Source organism: Lemur catta, chromosome 11 (assembly GCF_020740605.2).
Source record: "Lemur catta isolate mLemCat1 chromosome 11, mLemCat1.pri, whole genome shotgun sequence".
In the NCBI taxonomy this organism is placed as follows: domain Eukaryota; kingdom Metazoa; phylum Chordata; class Mammalia; order Primates; family Lemuridae; genus Lemur; species Lemur catta.
In genome coordinates, this window is record NC_059138.1 from 2,465,239 (window position 1) to 2,481,452 (window position 16,214).

The window sequence follows — 16,214 nt, forward strand, 5'->3', positions numbered from 1 at the left end:
GGCGTAGGCCGGGCCACGCGCCTCCCTCGGCCGGAGGGGTTGCGGCGTGACTCCGGGTCCGGCTGCGCTCGCGGCCGCCGCCAACGGGGGACACGCAACCACTCGGCGGCCGCCCGGGGCCCGAGGAGGCCGCGCTCGCCGCCGCCGCCGCCCGCCCGGAGGCCCGCCCTCCCCCGCGCGCATGCGCCGCCCGCGAGCGGCCGCGTGTGGTGACGGGAGGGGCCGGCCCGTTCCCGTCTTTCCCGGGACCGGCGCACTCGGCCTCCGCAGGGGCGAGCGGGCTTCCCCGCGCCCCCGGGGCGCCCTCGCCGCCCCGCGCCGGCCTCGGGACCCCCGTGTCCCCGGCGGGCGGGGCGAGGCCGGTGTCCCCGGGGCCGCGGGAGGCGGCACAGGCGCGGGGCGGCGCCGGCTGCCGGGCGGCTCCTCCGCGCTCCCCCTCGGCGGCCGGGCGGGATGGTGCGTCCCGCAGGGCGCGCGCGGCTCCCGCGCTTCGGGCACTCGGCGCGGGCGGGGGCGCGGAGGGCGGGGGAGCGGGCCCCGATTCGCAGGACCGGGCCGGGGCCGCGCGGGCCGGGCTGCTGGCGGAGCAGGCGGGGGCGCCGGCCGCAGCGAGCCGCGCGGGGGCCGGGGGCGGGGGGTGGGCGGGGCCGAGGGCCGCCGCGGAGCCTTCCGGGCTGCCGCGACCATGTCGGAGCAGGCGCCCAAAGTTCCCGAGGAGATGTTCAGGGAGGTCAAGTATTACGCGGTGGGCGACATCGACCCGCAGGTACCGTGCCCGCACCTGCCGCGGCTCCCTCCGCGCCCGCGTCCGCGCTCCCGTCTCCGCTCTCGCCGCGGGCGCGCGCCCGGCGCCAAACGTCGGGTCCGCCGGGGTCCGCCGAGGTCCCCCCGAGGGCCGCCGGCCTGGCTGCGCTGGCAGGGGCGGCCGGGCGCGGGTCGGGCCGCGGCTGCGAGGGGGAGGGGTGGGGGGAAGGGACCGCGGGACGGCGCGGACGGGGGCACGTGGGGGCCTGGCTCGGCCCCGCGCCCGGCCTGGGCCGCCCGCCACCGCCCCCCGCCCGCGGGCCCCGCGCCGTCGCCGCTCTCTCCGGGAGCGGGCTTCGCGTGGCGCCGCATCCTCACCCTGCCCCGCTCCAGGTGTCTCGGCTCCCAGAAGAGCGGGTCTGAGGGGCACCAGGAGACAGGTGGGGCCGGGGACCTCGGGCAGCGATGGGGACAGTGGCCCGGGGCCGCTCCGGTCGCGCGCGGGGCTGAGCAGTTCCCTTCCCACCTGCGTGGGTCCCTGCATGTGGGGGTGGCACTCCTGTTCTTTGTTTTTCCTAATTGGGTGAAGTATACAGCAAGGGCAAAATAACCTGGTAGCACCATTATCACATCAAACGTTTAATTTTTTGTGATTTGGGCTCATATTGTGGGTTTTCCCAAGTAATACGTCTGTTTAATCATCACGCTGTTACCAGTCCCTGGTAGGAATGAATCGTAGTGGAGGAGCCTGTTCGGGTCAGTCTTCCTTCCACATGCTTCCTTTCTCGAAGTTTAACTATGCAGTTGGGTCAGCTTGGGTGTCGCAGCGTGCTAGGCTTGGAGGAGGATGGAGGTGCCAGGTGACGAGAGTTAGGCCTGGAAGGGCAGCGGCTAACACGTAGACAGACTGGGTAGGACGGAAGGACTTGCGCCAGGCTCGTACTTTGTTGTCTTAGTACTTGAACTTTCTTGGATTTTTTTCCACTGTAACTTCAGGGTGGTAAGACTTCTAGCTTTGAATTTAAAGAGTTAAACATGTGCTGAACCCAGAGTGGTTAAAATGAGTGCCTGTAACACTGCTAGCTTTTTCCAGTATTGATAATTTCCCTTTTTTTCCACCCGCGCTACCCACCGTTCTTCTCTCCCACCTCTCCTACCTTTCCTTTTTTCATTTAGGACTTTGGCTTTTACAGGGGACTTGAACCAAATGTTACTTAAAACCTGGAACAAGCTGACCTAGAACCATATTTCCTCAAGTATTAATCAAACCCAAGTGCTTAAAAATGTCCCTGGAAAACCACTTTCATCTGAAATAGTGTATTTTCTGAAAAGTTTAGAGCCTGAACATCGGATTCTGTGAATCTTATAGAAAGTTCATGTGTTGAACACTGGTGTATTTCAGGCATTGGACTAGGTACCAAGTACTCTATAAAGAAGAAGAAGAAGAAGACAGGGTACCTCTCCTTGAGGACCCCTTTTTGGTGGGGGAAGGTGGCACACCTGGACACATTACAGGACAAGGTGATAGGTACTGAAAGAGCAGATTTCTCCCTTGGAATGCCTAGAAGACACCACGGAAAGTCAGTCAATAGAAGCAGTTTCAGCTGGGTCTTGAAACAATCAGGAGTTAAGAGAGTATGAGATGGTTCTGTTCGTGTGGAATGTGTGTGCTGAGGAATGAAGGCATTAATATATTCGGGACACGTGGGTGTGATATCACCACATCTGGAGCAAGTGACATGAGATAACTATTAAGATAGAGATTCAGTAGTGTAGCGATTGAAAAGAAGCTATTGGTTTTGGTGTCCTCAAAGGCCGTGAAAACTTTGAAGAAGTATTTTCAGTGGTGTTGATGGAAGGAGCTGGACTGCAGGGAGTTGAAGCCTGGGGAGTGAAGACAGATTAGACTGAGGAAATTTGTCACTGAAAGGCAGCAGAGGAAGGTGCCTGAGGAAGAGAAAAGGACAGGGGAGGAACGTGTCCCACACAGGAGTTGTCTTAGCACCTTGTCTGAGGATGTGGGAGAGAGACTTTCTGGGAGGAGGGAGCATAGCTGTGGACAGGGGAGGTTGGAATTGCAAGGCTCATAAAAAAGGCAGTGGGGTCTGAAATGCAGACTAGAGGGTAGTAGAAGGGGGTGCCTTTTTCTGCGAGACGAGTGGAATCGATGTGAGAAGCTGAAGATGCTTAGAGGTCAAGGGAAGAACGAAAGGGAAAGTGGCTCCTGGCTGGCAACCATTGCTTTCTCATTTATTAAAGAAGTTTTAGCATCTGCTCTAGTTCCTTCCTATTGATGGTCAATAAAGTATTCTAAAAAGGTTGTCCTACTTGTGGGTCGCATTAGCTATGTGGGCACAATATGGCTTCCACACTGGTGTGTTCGTTCAGTTTGTACCTTGCTCACCTTCTCTGATGCATTTGACTATTGACTGTTCCTGAACGCTCACCTCCCCTGGCTGCGGCTGACACTGCCCCCACCACCTGCCCCTGGGCTGTCTGTTGCAGTGGGTGGCCCAGTTCCCCACCCTCTGGGGGTCTCATTCTCCCGTCTGTAGAATATGCTGGCGTCTGTAGAATATGCTGGCGACTTTCTATCAGGGGAGATCCACATCCTCTTCTAAATAGAACCGATGCCTCTTGCCAGCTATTATACTTGGCCCCCAAAGAACAATGTGCCCAAACTGAAACACGCTCTTGTGTTCCCTGCCCTCTGGTCCTCTGACATGCTCCTCAGTGAATGGTCCTGCTACTTCCCAGCCTTGCAGTCATTCCTCTCCTGCTTATACCACTCCAGTTACCATGGCTGCTTCTCTCACATTTTCCTTCCTTGAATCCTTAGTGACATTGCCTTAGTGCAGTTACCTGCCTCTTTCACCTGGATTATTGCAGTTGTTTCTTAACCGGCCTCCTGTCTTTACTCATGGAGTCAACCTAATCCATTCTTGGCACGCCGACAGTCATCTTTCTGTAAAATCTCATCGTGCTGCTTCCTGGCGTGAACTCCTTCACTGGCTCTGCACATACCTCAGAATGAAATGCAAACTTCCTTTCATAGCATAGAAGACAGACCGTTTATGGTGTGATGTATATTCACCTGCCCAGTGCCTTGAACACTGCTCCCTCCCCCAACACTGTATATTTTTGCCTGTCTGACACCTATAAATTTGTAAGGATTCTGCTCATATATCTGCTGTTCCAGAAGCTTTCCCTAATTGTGGTGAAACTACCCATCCCCAAGCCTTTGAGTTGGAAGCCCAGGAGTGTCATGTGTGTAACCAGTCAGGTTCTGTGCTGTGTCCTCATCTGTCCCGTCAGTCTGTCTTCAGGACAGATGATGTCAAGGGCCTGGCACACTGTAGCCTCCATACTTGGCCAGTGAATCAAGATTTGCTGCTTTTTATTGTCCCCAAGTGTTTCATTGACATGTTATTTGGAGTAAAAGGAAAGGCTGTTAATTTTATATGGGGAATGTGGTGTGTTTTTATTAAAAAATTTTGTTATTCCCAATAATTATTTATTTAAATCAAGAATGCAATACAGTATTTTCCATTTTAGTTTGTGTGGCTTTCTCTTTTTTTAGGTTATTCAGCTTCTGAAAGCTGGAAAAGCTAAAGAAGTCTCCTACAATGCGCTGGCCTCACACATAATTTCAGAGGATGGGGACAATCCAGAGGTTGGAGAAGCCAGGGAAGTCTTTGACTTACCTGTCGTAAAGGTTGGTAGTAAATATGATTCATTTTATGTCTTTTCATCATGTCTCTTGCAAGCAATATGTTGAAGTTTCAGTGTAGCCCTTCCCAGGGTCTTTGCTGACGTTCTGCTTTACGTGGAAAGTCGCCAGGTGAATAAAGGCCTTTAACATCTCAACCTACCTTAGCTTCAGGCCCTATCAGTTAAAACAAGATACAGCAAGGTCTCTATATATTATAAATCATTCTAGATCATCTTTTACACCTCCTATAGGCGTGATCTCATGTTATTACTGCCTGGAAGCTCTCCAAGCCAAGGAAACCTGTTGTAGGAAGCAAATCTGCAGGAATCAGATGGGTGTTTGGATTTGATTCTAAAAGCCCATCCAGAGCTAACTCTTGAGGAGGAAGGGTTACTTTCTATCCCCACTGTGGCAAGTGGTCCTAATTTTCAGTTAGACCAGCTGAAGGGCGTCCTCTTCTCCATTAATTATGCTGTTTATTTTCTGAGAAGGGTCACAATGACCAGTACTCACACTGTGCACCTGGGGTCCATCTGGATGGCTATCCACCTTGACCTATGAGTAGTTTATTGTAGAAGGTCAGGGCTTCAGCTGGTGGGCAGGTTGTCCAGATTTTGTGTGCTGCTTTGTTGCAGCTAGTGAGTGAGTTCACTGCTGTTAAATGCATGTTTTTAAAATTTGTTAATTTTGTAATTCTGATCCTTCAGTTTTCTTTCTTCTCCATTATATATTTATTCAGAAATAGTTCTAAACCACTACCGTTTTTTTCCCATCTTCTTCAATCCTTTTGCCTTAAAAAAAAATCAGTATGAAAGTTGTTGTGTTTAATAATAATAGTGTTAGGAGTTGAGAAAGATTGCCTGCTGGGCGAAGTGGCATAGCTGGGCACAGTGGCATGTTTCCATAGTCCCAGCTACTCGGGAGGTGGAGCATTGCTTCAGACCAGGAGTTTGAGACTGCAGTATGCAATGATCATGTCTGTGAGTAGCTACTGAACTCCAGCCTGGGCAACACAAGCAGACAGGCTTTGAAATTAGGAAAACAAAAAAAAAGAAAGACGGCCATTAAATAGAATTGGGGAGCAGAGAAGCTGTCTGGCTACTGGGAAGTGGTAACCTCACTAGTATCCAGGGTTTGAAACTCCGCTTTGAAGGCTCGCAAACCTGGATTTTGAAAATAAACCTGAAAGTGGATGCCTCAAGAGAAGGTTTTTATAAGCCAGACTCTCAAGAGACTGCTGTTTAAGTCAGAACGAGTATTAATTTGCCCCGGTGAAGATGATGGTCTCGTTCACGTGCAGAGTGTTTGTTTGAGCATGGCCGGCTCAGGCGTACTTTGTGTGCAGGTCCTTTTGTGAAGCGTGATTATCGGCACGTTTCCTCGTTGGTTCACCTGATGCCACTTTGTGTGACTTGTCACAGGGACAAGGCTGTGAGCTAGGGCACCTTCTTCCTTGGACCGTGTTTCTGTCCCTGGTTTGCTTCCTTCTCCTTAGCGTTAGGGACTGAATCTCCTTCCCCTTCCTACCCTTGTTATCGCTCAGGCAATAGCCTGGAGCTATTGTCTCATTAAAGTGACTTTTGCATATCTTAGGCAGATTTTGTAGTGAAAATAATATTATTAACATGTTTTTGGGGCCTAGGTCATTGTTGCCTGACCAACTACAGCAGTAGTTCTTAAACCGCCCCCTTTGTTATAAATACTTTGTGGGACCCCCTTTATTATCCTGAAATGAATTCGCGTAAAAAACATATATAACATAAATTGCTCAAACTGAAATATAAATGAGAAATTAAAGGAAAGCAAATAATAATAAGTGTGTATTTCAGTGTGTAAATACTTGAGTACAGAGGATGGAATGAAATTTTCAGATGCCGCTGTGTATGGAATCACTGAATGTGACTGCTACAAAAATGCAGATTGATCGTTGTGTCCCACAAGTGGAATCCCCAGCTGGGAGGTGACATTTTAGAGTGGTGATCATTCCTTAGTAAAGTTCTAAGCTAAACACAGCAGTCTTCGTACGTTTGGCACAGTACTCGTATTCTTGGGAAAGTATATAATAGGGCTGCGTAAAAATACCCATCACTTGTGCAGTTAGCAGTTAGTTTCTATGATTGTCACCATTTTGCCAGTCTAGTTTACTGTAGCATATCCCCATCCCACTGCCTCCTCCCTGTGGCTATGGTACTTCAGACTGGATGCCAGCATATTTCATCTGTACCTAGTTCGGCATTCCGGCCAGCTTGTAATTTGTGGCAGCACCTATATTGTCCAGGGACTATTGTGTTATATCACAGAGTGGTAGTGTTTTTCAGAGCTGACCCACCAGTTTCTGTTCACTCTAAGGTAGTTCTAGTAGATCCTGATATTCTTAGTCTGCACCTATAGGCCTTTCTCATTTTGGATCCTACTGCTGATAGTTGAGTCTGCATTTAGCTGCCTGAAGGCTGAGACCTGGTTCCCTAGGGGCATGTCCCTGGCTTTACCTTGATATTAAATTTGACACAGAGCATTTAAAAAATAAGGCATGCTTATGCATAGTGACAGTTTATCCATCATTTACATATTTGAATTTTTTAAATGTCTAAAACCTGCTTCTTTAGGCACCAAAAATTTTTAAATAATATTTTTAATAGATTTTTCTCAGTGGTCTTGGGATATCATTGGAAATGTTAATTATGCTGACTTACAGTGGGTTTATTTTTATATATTGCTCTTTGCCTTTAGGATAGATAGCTCCTTATTACTGTGCTTTTATATTTTATAGTTTTCCATTTCTGCTTTATACTGTGGCCTACTTCTTTTTTTTCTCTTTTTTTATATATCACACCTTTGCTCACCTTGATTGTGGCCTACTTCTTAACTTTGCATTATTTTATCTAGACTTACCTGATTGAGGGCCTCGGCTTAATTCAACTTCTTGGGCTGGACTTTACGAAATCTACACCAGCAGTCTTTAAACTAGGATACCCCACCCCAAATCCCCAGGGGGAAGGCTTTGCAGGGTGTACGTTGCATGGATGGTTGTAGGGGCCATTTTCAGGTTGGTCCTTCCTAAAACTATCTGGGAACATGCCTGTGTCACAGTGGTCCCCTCCCACTTCTATACAAGAGTCATATCATCACCCAGCCTAATCTTATAGTGCATTGGCCCAGGCTCTAAAAATCCTGGACACCAGAAAAAGGGACAGCTAGAAATAGTGGCTTCAGAGAATCCTCACTTAGTGCTCAATCTTGGACCTGTGGGCTCTGAGGGGCTTCTAGTGTCACTGCTGAGAATAATGCTTGGCCGACGTGAGGATGTTCTGTATTCAGAAGAGTCAAAGCCGATACATGTTCCTCATGCTAGCCCATTCCTTAAATTTAACTGGAATTTTCCCAGGACTGTCAAAAAATGTGAAGATTTTTGTTGGATAAAGTGCATGGATAGAAACATTAAGTGCTTTCTTTCAGATTTGGTGCAGCTTGTCCAATAAGTTAGTTAAAACCTTTGGTAAAATTATCAAATCATCATAAAATAATTATCCCAAGTGTAGCCATTCTTTATTTTATAAAATGTTTAATATGCCTATCTTACAGAAAAATGCTTATTTAAAGTGCTGAAAAATTGTAGATTTAATCTAAAAAATGATGAGGGGGACACTTCTTTGTCTGAAATTCATTTAAGGTATACATGACAAAAATAGTTTGAAGATCCGCCTAGAATGTGAGTTGCAGGAGAGTAAAGACTGCATTTCTCTTTTTTATTGTTGTATCCTTAGCACCTTGTACATCTCGGCACAAAATAGATTCTCAATAAATATTTGATGAATGAATTGATGGATGGGTAATGAGTATACATATATGTTTCAGTTGGCTGAAGTTTCTGGAAGTCAGCTGGTTCCCAGAATATAGTAATATGGGCATTACTGTATTTTTAGGTATTAATTTTGTGAAGTAGAGCTTCAATGATTAGTGTAATTTTAAAGGTTAAACATAGAAAGATAATTTTTTAAAAATATCTTACTCAAAAAGGAAGTAATCTGTTTTATAATTAGTCTAAGTTTTGAAATTTATAGTAAATTACCAGACAGAAATAATTTTTATGGTTTACAAACATTGTATCTACTTGGCTTCAGTAAAAAAAAAAAAAAAAACCTATGAATTTAGATTTGATTGAATTCAGGATTTGAGAAGGGGCCAGATGAGGAGTTGACTGGGTGCGGAGGCGGCAGGGTGGGGTGGGGAGCCGTTCCCTGTCCCTCCAGCTGTGAGGCCGGCATTAGTAATTGTGTAAACCTGGAATTTAAATGTCTATGCATAATAATTTTTTTTAAACATGGTGGTACTTCATTTTATAATTGAGTTTTTCACCAGGGGCCATTCATAACTAATCTTTTCTACTACTTGAATATTCATACTTGTAATGTGGATGTTTTAAGATCGATTATAACAGTCTTTTAATTTCTAGGAGCAACACTAGTAAAATAATGTCATTTTGACTATAAATTGAAAACAATTTTTCATTTGAGGTAATCTTCTCTTTTTCAGCCTTCTTGGGTGACTTTGTCCGTGCAGTGTGGAGCTCTTCTGCCGTATCCTTTTGCCGAGCCGGGAGGGGAGAAAGAATAACTCTGGGTTGAAGGTGGAGATGAGAGTTAGTGAATGAAAAGTGGATTCGTTTCTTGGGGCAGATGGTTCTGTCTGCATCCTCTGTCCCTCCTGTTTTCCACCCCTTACCGCACTTTATGTACCTTAATCCGGTGTAAAAGGGGGACCAGCTATGACAAGGAGCTCTAGGCCAGAAGCTGGCAGGCACAAGTTCTAGTTCTCTTTGGCTTTTGTGGTGCTAGCTAGACAAAGAATCTTCCTAAGATTCTAAGTCTGTATGAACCAAATCGTGAACTATTTGAAGACTAGATTGGAGAAGAGAACATGAGAAGACAATTTTTAGTTTCCTAACATGCGTTGTTAATCTTTTTAATTACTTTGGAGAGAAGGCATATTAATTCAGTACACATATGCTGTGGGTTGGGTACTGGAAATAGAGTTGTGAGAAGACGCGGTTCTGTCTGCAGGAGCCTCCCTGCGTGCCTGTGTGCTCATGGAGCATTCTTGCCACGCGCTGCTCCAGCACTGCAGCAGGACCCAAGTGACGCGAGCTCTACAGGCCTCCTTTTCGCTCTGCCAGGCCTGATGGCGCCTGTTTCACTCTGAAAGAATGAGCTTCCCTGGCGAGTCACACCAAGCACAACCTGATTGTGGGAATCACTTTTAAGAGTATCTGATACCATATAGTTACATTGTTAAAAATTTTAGACCTGGCAAGAGATTATGTCTTCACCCTATGGCTCTGCCAGGCAGTTAGTTCCTTTGAGTATACTTACTATCTATTGAATTAATGCAGGCAGAACGAATCTTATTTTAATGAGATATTTAGAGAGGACCTCTAATAAACGAAAACATCCTTTAAAAGCAGTTGTTGGCTGGGGCTGTGGGTCACGCCTGTAATCCTAGCACTCTGGGAGGCCAAGGCGGGAGGATTGTTGAATTTAGGAGTTAAAGACCAGACTGAGCAAGAGTGAGACCCCCATCTCTACAAAAATAGAAAAAGTTAGCCATGCGTGGCGTTGTGTACCTGTAGTCCCAGCTACTTGGGAGACTGAGGCAGGAGGATCACTGAAGCCCAGGAGTTTGAGGTTGCAGTGACCTATGGTGATGCCAGCGTACTCTAACCAGGGCTACAGAGTGAGGTGCTATCTTAAAAGAAAAACAAAAACAGCAGTTCTTGGAGGATGTGCAGAACTTTGGCAACTGCAACTAAAAATTCTAATATTTCTCATCTTCTCATCTATATCTAAAAGAGTTGGAGGATATTAGTTCCTAGGTATTTTGTTGTTGTTTTTTGTTTTGTTTTTGTTTTCTTTAGAAGCACAGGTAAAAAGAACTGGGAGAGGGATGGATATTTTTGAGGATGAGAAGCTAGTTTTCCTGTTCTAGGCTGTTTACTACTCTCCACACAATACTTCCTTAAGAAGCTGTCATCTCCTTTATTTATTTACTTATTATTTATTTATTTTAAATTTCAGCATATCATGGGGGTACAAATGTTTAGGTTACATATATTGCCTTTGGCCCACCTGAGTCAGAGCTTCAAGTGTGTTCCTCCCCCACCTGGTGCACACCGCACCCATTAGGGTGAATGTACCATCCCCTCCTCTCCCCTCCCACCTGCCCGACACCTGATGAATGTTATTACTATATGTGCAACATAAGTGTTGATCAGTTAATACCAATTTGATGGTGAGTATATGTGGTGCTTGTTTTTCCGTTCTTGTGATACTTCACTTGGTAGAATGGGCTCCAGCTCCATCCAGGATAATACAAGAGGTGCTAGATCACCGTTGTTTTTTGTGGCTTAGTAGAACTCCATGGTACACAGATAGCACATTTTATTAATCCGCTCATGTATTGACAGGCACTTGGGTTGTTTCCACATCTTTGCAATTGTGAATTGTGCTACAATAAACATTCTAGTCATCTCCTTTGAGCTCTTACTTGCCTATTAACAAGAAGCCTGAAGGAATGGGAAAAGGGAACTCAATCCCCCATACTCTCTGGTAGACGTTGCACTCTGAGATTTGCCTTTGTTAATGTTTCCCAAGTCTTTGGGAGTAGACAATCCTGAGCTGAGATAGGAAGATGAAAACGGATCTTGGATAATGGGGCTGAAGGTGTCATGTTGGACTCTAGAGTTTATTTCGGTTGGAGAGGTCTCAGATGTTTATAAAATTAGTCAATATATCTGTCTACCTATATAGGAGACTTCACAATTGCAATAGAATTTTCAATCTGATATTTTTCTTAATTCACCTATCTTAATAGGTATATTTTTCTCCTATAGGGAAAGAGAAGTAATATTAATACCTTAGCCCATTTTAATTTCTGCACACTCTACATTGTTCAGAAACAGTCATTGTGTTTGCTTTAAATAGACTATAAGGTAGAGGCACACAGAGATCATGTCTGCCTCATATTTAGCCGCATTCCCAGTGTCTGGCTCATAGTAGGCTCTTAGTAATCCTTTTGGTGTGTTGTTTTGTTTTTGAGGCAATCTTGCTCTGTTGCCCCAGCTAGAGTGCAATGGTGTCATCATAGCTCGTTGCAACCTCAAACTCCTGAACTCAAGTGTTCCTCCTGCCTCAGCCTCCTGTATAGCTGGGATTACAGATGTGCACCACCATGCCTGGCTAATTTTTTCTGTTTTTTGTAGAGATGATGTCTCTCTTGCTCAGGATGGTCTTGAGCTCCTGACCTCGAGTGATCCTCCTGCCTCGGCCTTCCAGAGTGCTAGGATTACAGGCGTGAACCACTGTGCCTGGCCTCAGTAATCATTTTGAACAAATTTTAAAAATCAGTTTTAGGCCTAGGAAGGAATTATATATATATTCCAACTCTTGTTTTATAAGGGAAACTGAAGCTCGCAATTGTCTTGCCTGAGTTTACCAAGTTAGTGGTGATGATAAAGCTAGGACTCAACTGAGCTCTTTTATGAAAGGTTCTTTCTGTTGTGCAACAGAAGCAGTCACGTTAATGTTTCATTGTAAAATAAACTTAAGACATTTTAAATTTGCTTTTAAAATAATTGCTGTGCCATATGTGTGCATGTATGTGTATGTGCATGTGTGTTTATACATATGTATGTGTAGTTAGCTAGCTATCAGAGGTCAAATGGTTTCCCCCATGAGTATATTGTGCTTACTTGATTTATTATGTAAGTACAGAGATTGGATTTTAAAATGTGCTTTACAGAAAATTGCTCAGTTCTTTCTGTGCCACCCGCTTCTCTTTATTCTAGTCTGCCCTGCACTCTCTTGGCCATGTTAGGTCTGTTGCTTTGGTAAATGGACTGAGTGGGAGGGTGGGGGTGGGTAATGTCTGTTAGCGAAATACAGGTTGCACTAATCTTATTTCATTGTAATCTTAATAACTATAAAACAGAGTAAATGGTTTTTCCCCGGAGTCATGTCAAATATTTTTTGGAATCACTGCCTGCCTTTCTCAGGTAAGCGTGGTTACAGCAGGTCTTATGTTATTTACATGTGACAGTTCTGAGTTTTTCTATGATTGCATTTGTCACCTGTTTGTTAACCAGTTTTAGAGAAGCTGTATAATAAACTGTATATTCAATATGAACTTATGACACCCTTAAATATATTTAAATATTCATGCTTACTTTTAAGATTTGAAGTTTTTAATGGGTGAAAATGGTCTAATTTAAAAGATTTAAAACTTGAATGTGAAAAAATATTAAAAAGATGACAAAAATTCAGTTAGAATTACAAGTTAAGAATTGCCTTAATAAATAAAGAGCTCTTACAGACCAATAAGAAAAACATAATGAAGACCTTAGCAGATGAGGCAGAGAAATGAATTTATAGCTTATAAAGAGGAATTACAAATAATAAGTGTAACAAAGCATTCGATACTCTTTATAATCAAATACACAAACATTTCAGTAGCAATGAGATAAGAATTTTTGTTTATCGGATTTATAACAGTGCATTCGATGCTGGTGGAGATGCTGAAAACTCCCCTACTCATTGCCTGCAAGAGGCAAATCCAGGTAACAGTTTTCTAGAAAAGGTTAGCAGTGTCAAGAGCTTTAAAGTACTCATTCTGTTCTCCCCTGCAGTTCTCTTATGTTAGAAATTTATCCCAAGTTGATAGAAGTAAGGACAGATTGACCTATAAAGGTGTTCACAGCATTATTTATAAGATGGTAAAATCAGAGACAATTAGATCATCCACTATTTGGAAATGTTTAGGAAACCTATTATATATACTTATACGATAGCTGCATTGCTGTTTTTGAATTACATTTTATGGAAATAATGTAGACATGAGAAATGTTTTAAATGGAAAAAAGCAGGATATAACATAGGTATTTACAATATTATATCATCAAAATAAAATATATAAGAAATATCTGAGAGAAGGGACCACAATGTTAACAGTGGTTAATTCTAGGTAGTGAGAGAAGTGAATATTTAGTATTTCTTTATTGTATTTGTCCTCCTGACCCCCAGCTAAGAAACCTCAAGTTATAATAAAAAAAAACTATTATAAAAATCAAATTGGCATTGTTTAAACTTGTTTTTAAATTACATGGAATAATTTGTTTAAAATCAGTGGTCCTTGGACAGGAAAAAGTGCACTGTGAAGTGTCCCATCTCATTTGACCTGACAGCCTCGTCCCAGGTTGTCGTTTTGGTGCTTTTGATGGTATTTTTGAGAAACTATTTAGTCTTCCTTCTCTGTGCAAACCTTTGAGAAAGGGGCATATCAAAGGTATTAGATGAAATGGAAAGGAATTTGATTATAACCTCACTTTTCCTTATACCTTTGTGACAGAGGATTAGGGAACTAGGTAATACTGTTTCGTGTTGGTAGGTTGGCCAGACTCAACTGTTAATGCAAAGGATACTACCAGTCTGGATTTGTTCTCTCCTTTGTCTAAGCAGTAAGTAAGTTAGTTTATCTGTGGTTTCTGTGTTTTTGTTTGTCTTTTATAAATTCTGGAAGTTCTTTAAAATCCTCTCATTTTGTTTTTACTACATCAATTTGATGGAGAACCTTAAAAAAGCAAAATTCGTTTTTTTTTCCTCTTTAACAGGAATTTTGTTGATATTTGTATTTTGCAATGTTTTTTCATATCTGTTTTAAGTGTATATTTACATGAATGATCTTTAAAGTTGGCTAAAATGAAAAGTTTTTAAAGCTAGGTGCTATGGTTACATGTAATTTTTATTGTTTTCCTTATACTTCTCTGTATGTTCCAAATTTACAATCAACATATCAGAAAAGTTTTAAAAACATTTTATTACTACTTAACGCATAAACACAGTGTACTTTGGCTAAAATGTGAATTTATCATTTAATTATTTACACTGATTGGATTTCTGGGTTTCAGAGACTCAGAGCCCATTATCCAGACAGGATTCAAACTGAATGAGAAAGGGAGAGAGGAAGAAGGGCCATGCTGAGTTTGGGACGGGCCACAGAGTCCTGGGGGCATTTTTCAGAGATTGAGGTCACAGTCACATGGGATTTAACAGACTTGGTGAAATATGTGAGAAGATCAAAAGAATATGAGTATAAGAGGATTACAGGGTTTTAAATTAGGTAATTAGATATTGTTAAGTCCTCACTATGAATTTAGCACTGGAGAATACTATTAGTCTTGCAAAGAAAGAACTAATAATTACGGTTAACAGTGGTTATAATATTTGTAATAGATTGTTGTATAATACACATTATAAACGAGGTATTGTATACAGGATACATGTATGACAGAATGCTAACTCAGGGCACAGGCGTGATGTGCGGGTTCAGGTAGGAGGGCCTCCATCTGGGCTGCGAGGTGAGGAGAGCTTTGGTGGTGGACGTGCCATCTGAGTGGGCCTGAGAGAATAGGCGGGGAGGCAGGGAGGCATTGCACATAGCGCAAGGTGGAAGGAGAGATCCGGAATGCACAGGAGCCAGCGATGAGAGACTGAGTCAGAGCCAAGGTTATGTGTTTGGGTGTAGAAAGAAAAATGGTCGGGTAGGAGGATGTTAGAGATGATAGGAAGCCTTGAAACCAAGGTTTGTGAGTTTGGACTGGTAGGGTAGGCAGCAGGATGCTTCTTCACTTTTTTTCTTATATATTTAATTTTGGATTATAAATGTTTACATCAGAAAATTTGGGCAATAGAAAAGCAAACAAAATGAAACTCACCTGTGGTGGTTGTAGGTAAAACCGGTCCGTGAGCTCCTAGGGTGGCGTGTGGGGCAGGGCAGACTGGAGTGTTGACAGGGTGGAGATGCAGGTCCGAGGTAGCAGGTAGAACTTGGAACCCGGCAACAGATGGGACTCAGCAGGTCTCGGTGTCTTGGGACACTGCATGCATGTCTGTGCCAGGCCCGTGGGGGGTGCCTTCCCGTGGGATCAGGAGCTAGAGGTCGCGGTGTGGTTTCAGATGAGGAGCCCCGTGAAGGGGGAGCATCGCTGGAGCAGGTGGAGCACAGAGGGAGCCTGGTTTGTGAGGGAAGGTGATGACGCTGGCTTGAAACACGTAGTCTGGGGTGTCGAGCTATCCGCACATAGGAACTCGGAGGTACTGTGGCGTGAAGGACAATCCCACAGAGCGTGGTAGAGAGAGGAGCAGAGAACCGGGAATGCAGCCCTGGGTAACATGTAAAGAGATTTGGGGAGAAGAAAAAGGAGCTTGAAAATAAATAGATATAATACTGGAGGAGTAGAATGTTGTTTTTAGAAACCAAGAGTAAAGTCAGACTTAATCATTTCTATTTTTTATTGCTGGGAAATAGCAACATCCTAGATAAAGGTTTAAAGCATTAGTTGGTAGGAGATAGTTGTACATAGTTTCCTGTGTTCCCTCAGTCCTGATCTGTGAGCCAGGAGGAAAAGGAGAAAAAGGATGATAGAAAGTGATACCGGAGTATTGATTGGCTCAGTGAGCGTCACACAGGCTTAGGGGGGTCTATGTAGGTTTTGGGTTCTGGGCTGAGAAGATGCCACTGTAGTCCCTGCTGGGGAGGGGGGATGGGTCTCCTAGGAAGAGACAGTTAGGTGAGCAAGCTGTCGGAGAACAGGAGTGTCTAGATTCTTAGTGGTGCAATAGTGTCATTTGATTATAGGGTCCGGGAGGGGCCTGCTAGTGACAAACTGAGCAGAGGTGCTGCTCACCCACCTCCATGTGAAAGGCAGAAT

At 44.3% G+C, this 16,214-nt stretch overlaps 1 protein-coding gene across 1 annotated transcript in view; it reads left to right on the top strand.

Annotated features, from left to right (window-relative positions):
• The first annotated feature begins 487 nt into the window (after nt 1-487).
• The window catches only part of PAXIP1 (PAX interacting protein 1), a 55,923-nt gene continuing 40,196 nt past the window's right edge, over nt 488-16,214 (top strand). The window contains exons 1-4 of the mRNA XM_045564619.1: nt 488-766; nt 4,325-4,459; nt 8,990-9,033; nt 12,440-12,503. Of these exons, the coding sequence (XP_045420575.1) occupies nt 686-766; nt 4,325-4,459; nt 8,990-9,033; nt 12,440-12,503 (324 nt within the window). The 5' untranslated portion in view covers nt 488-685. The remainder of the gene's footprint in view (nt 767-4,324; nt 4,460-8,989; nt 9,034-12,439; nt 12,504-16,214) is intronic.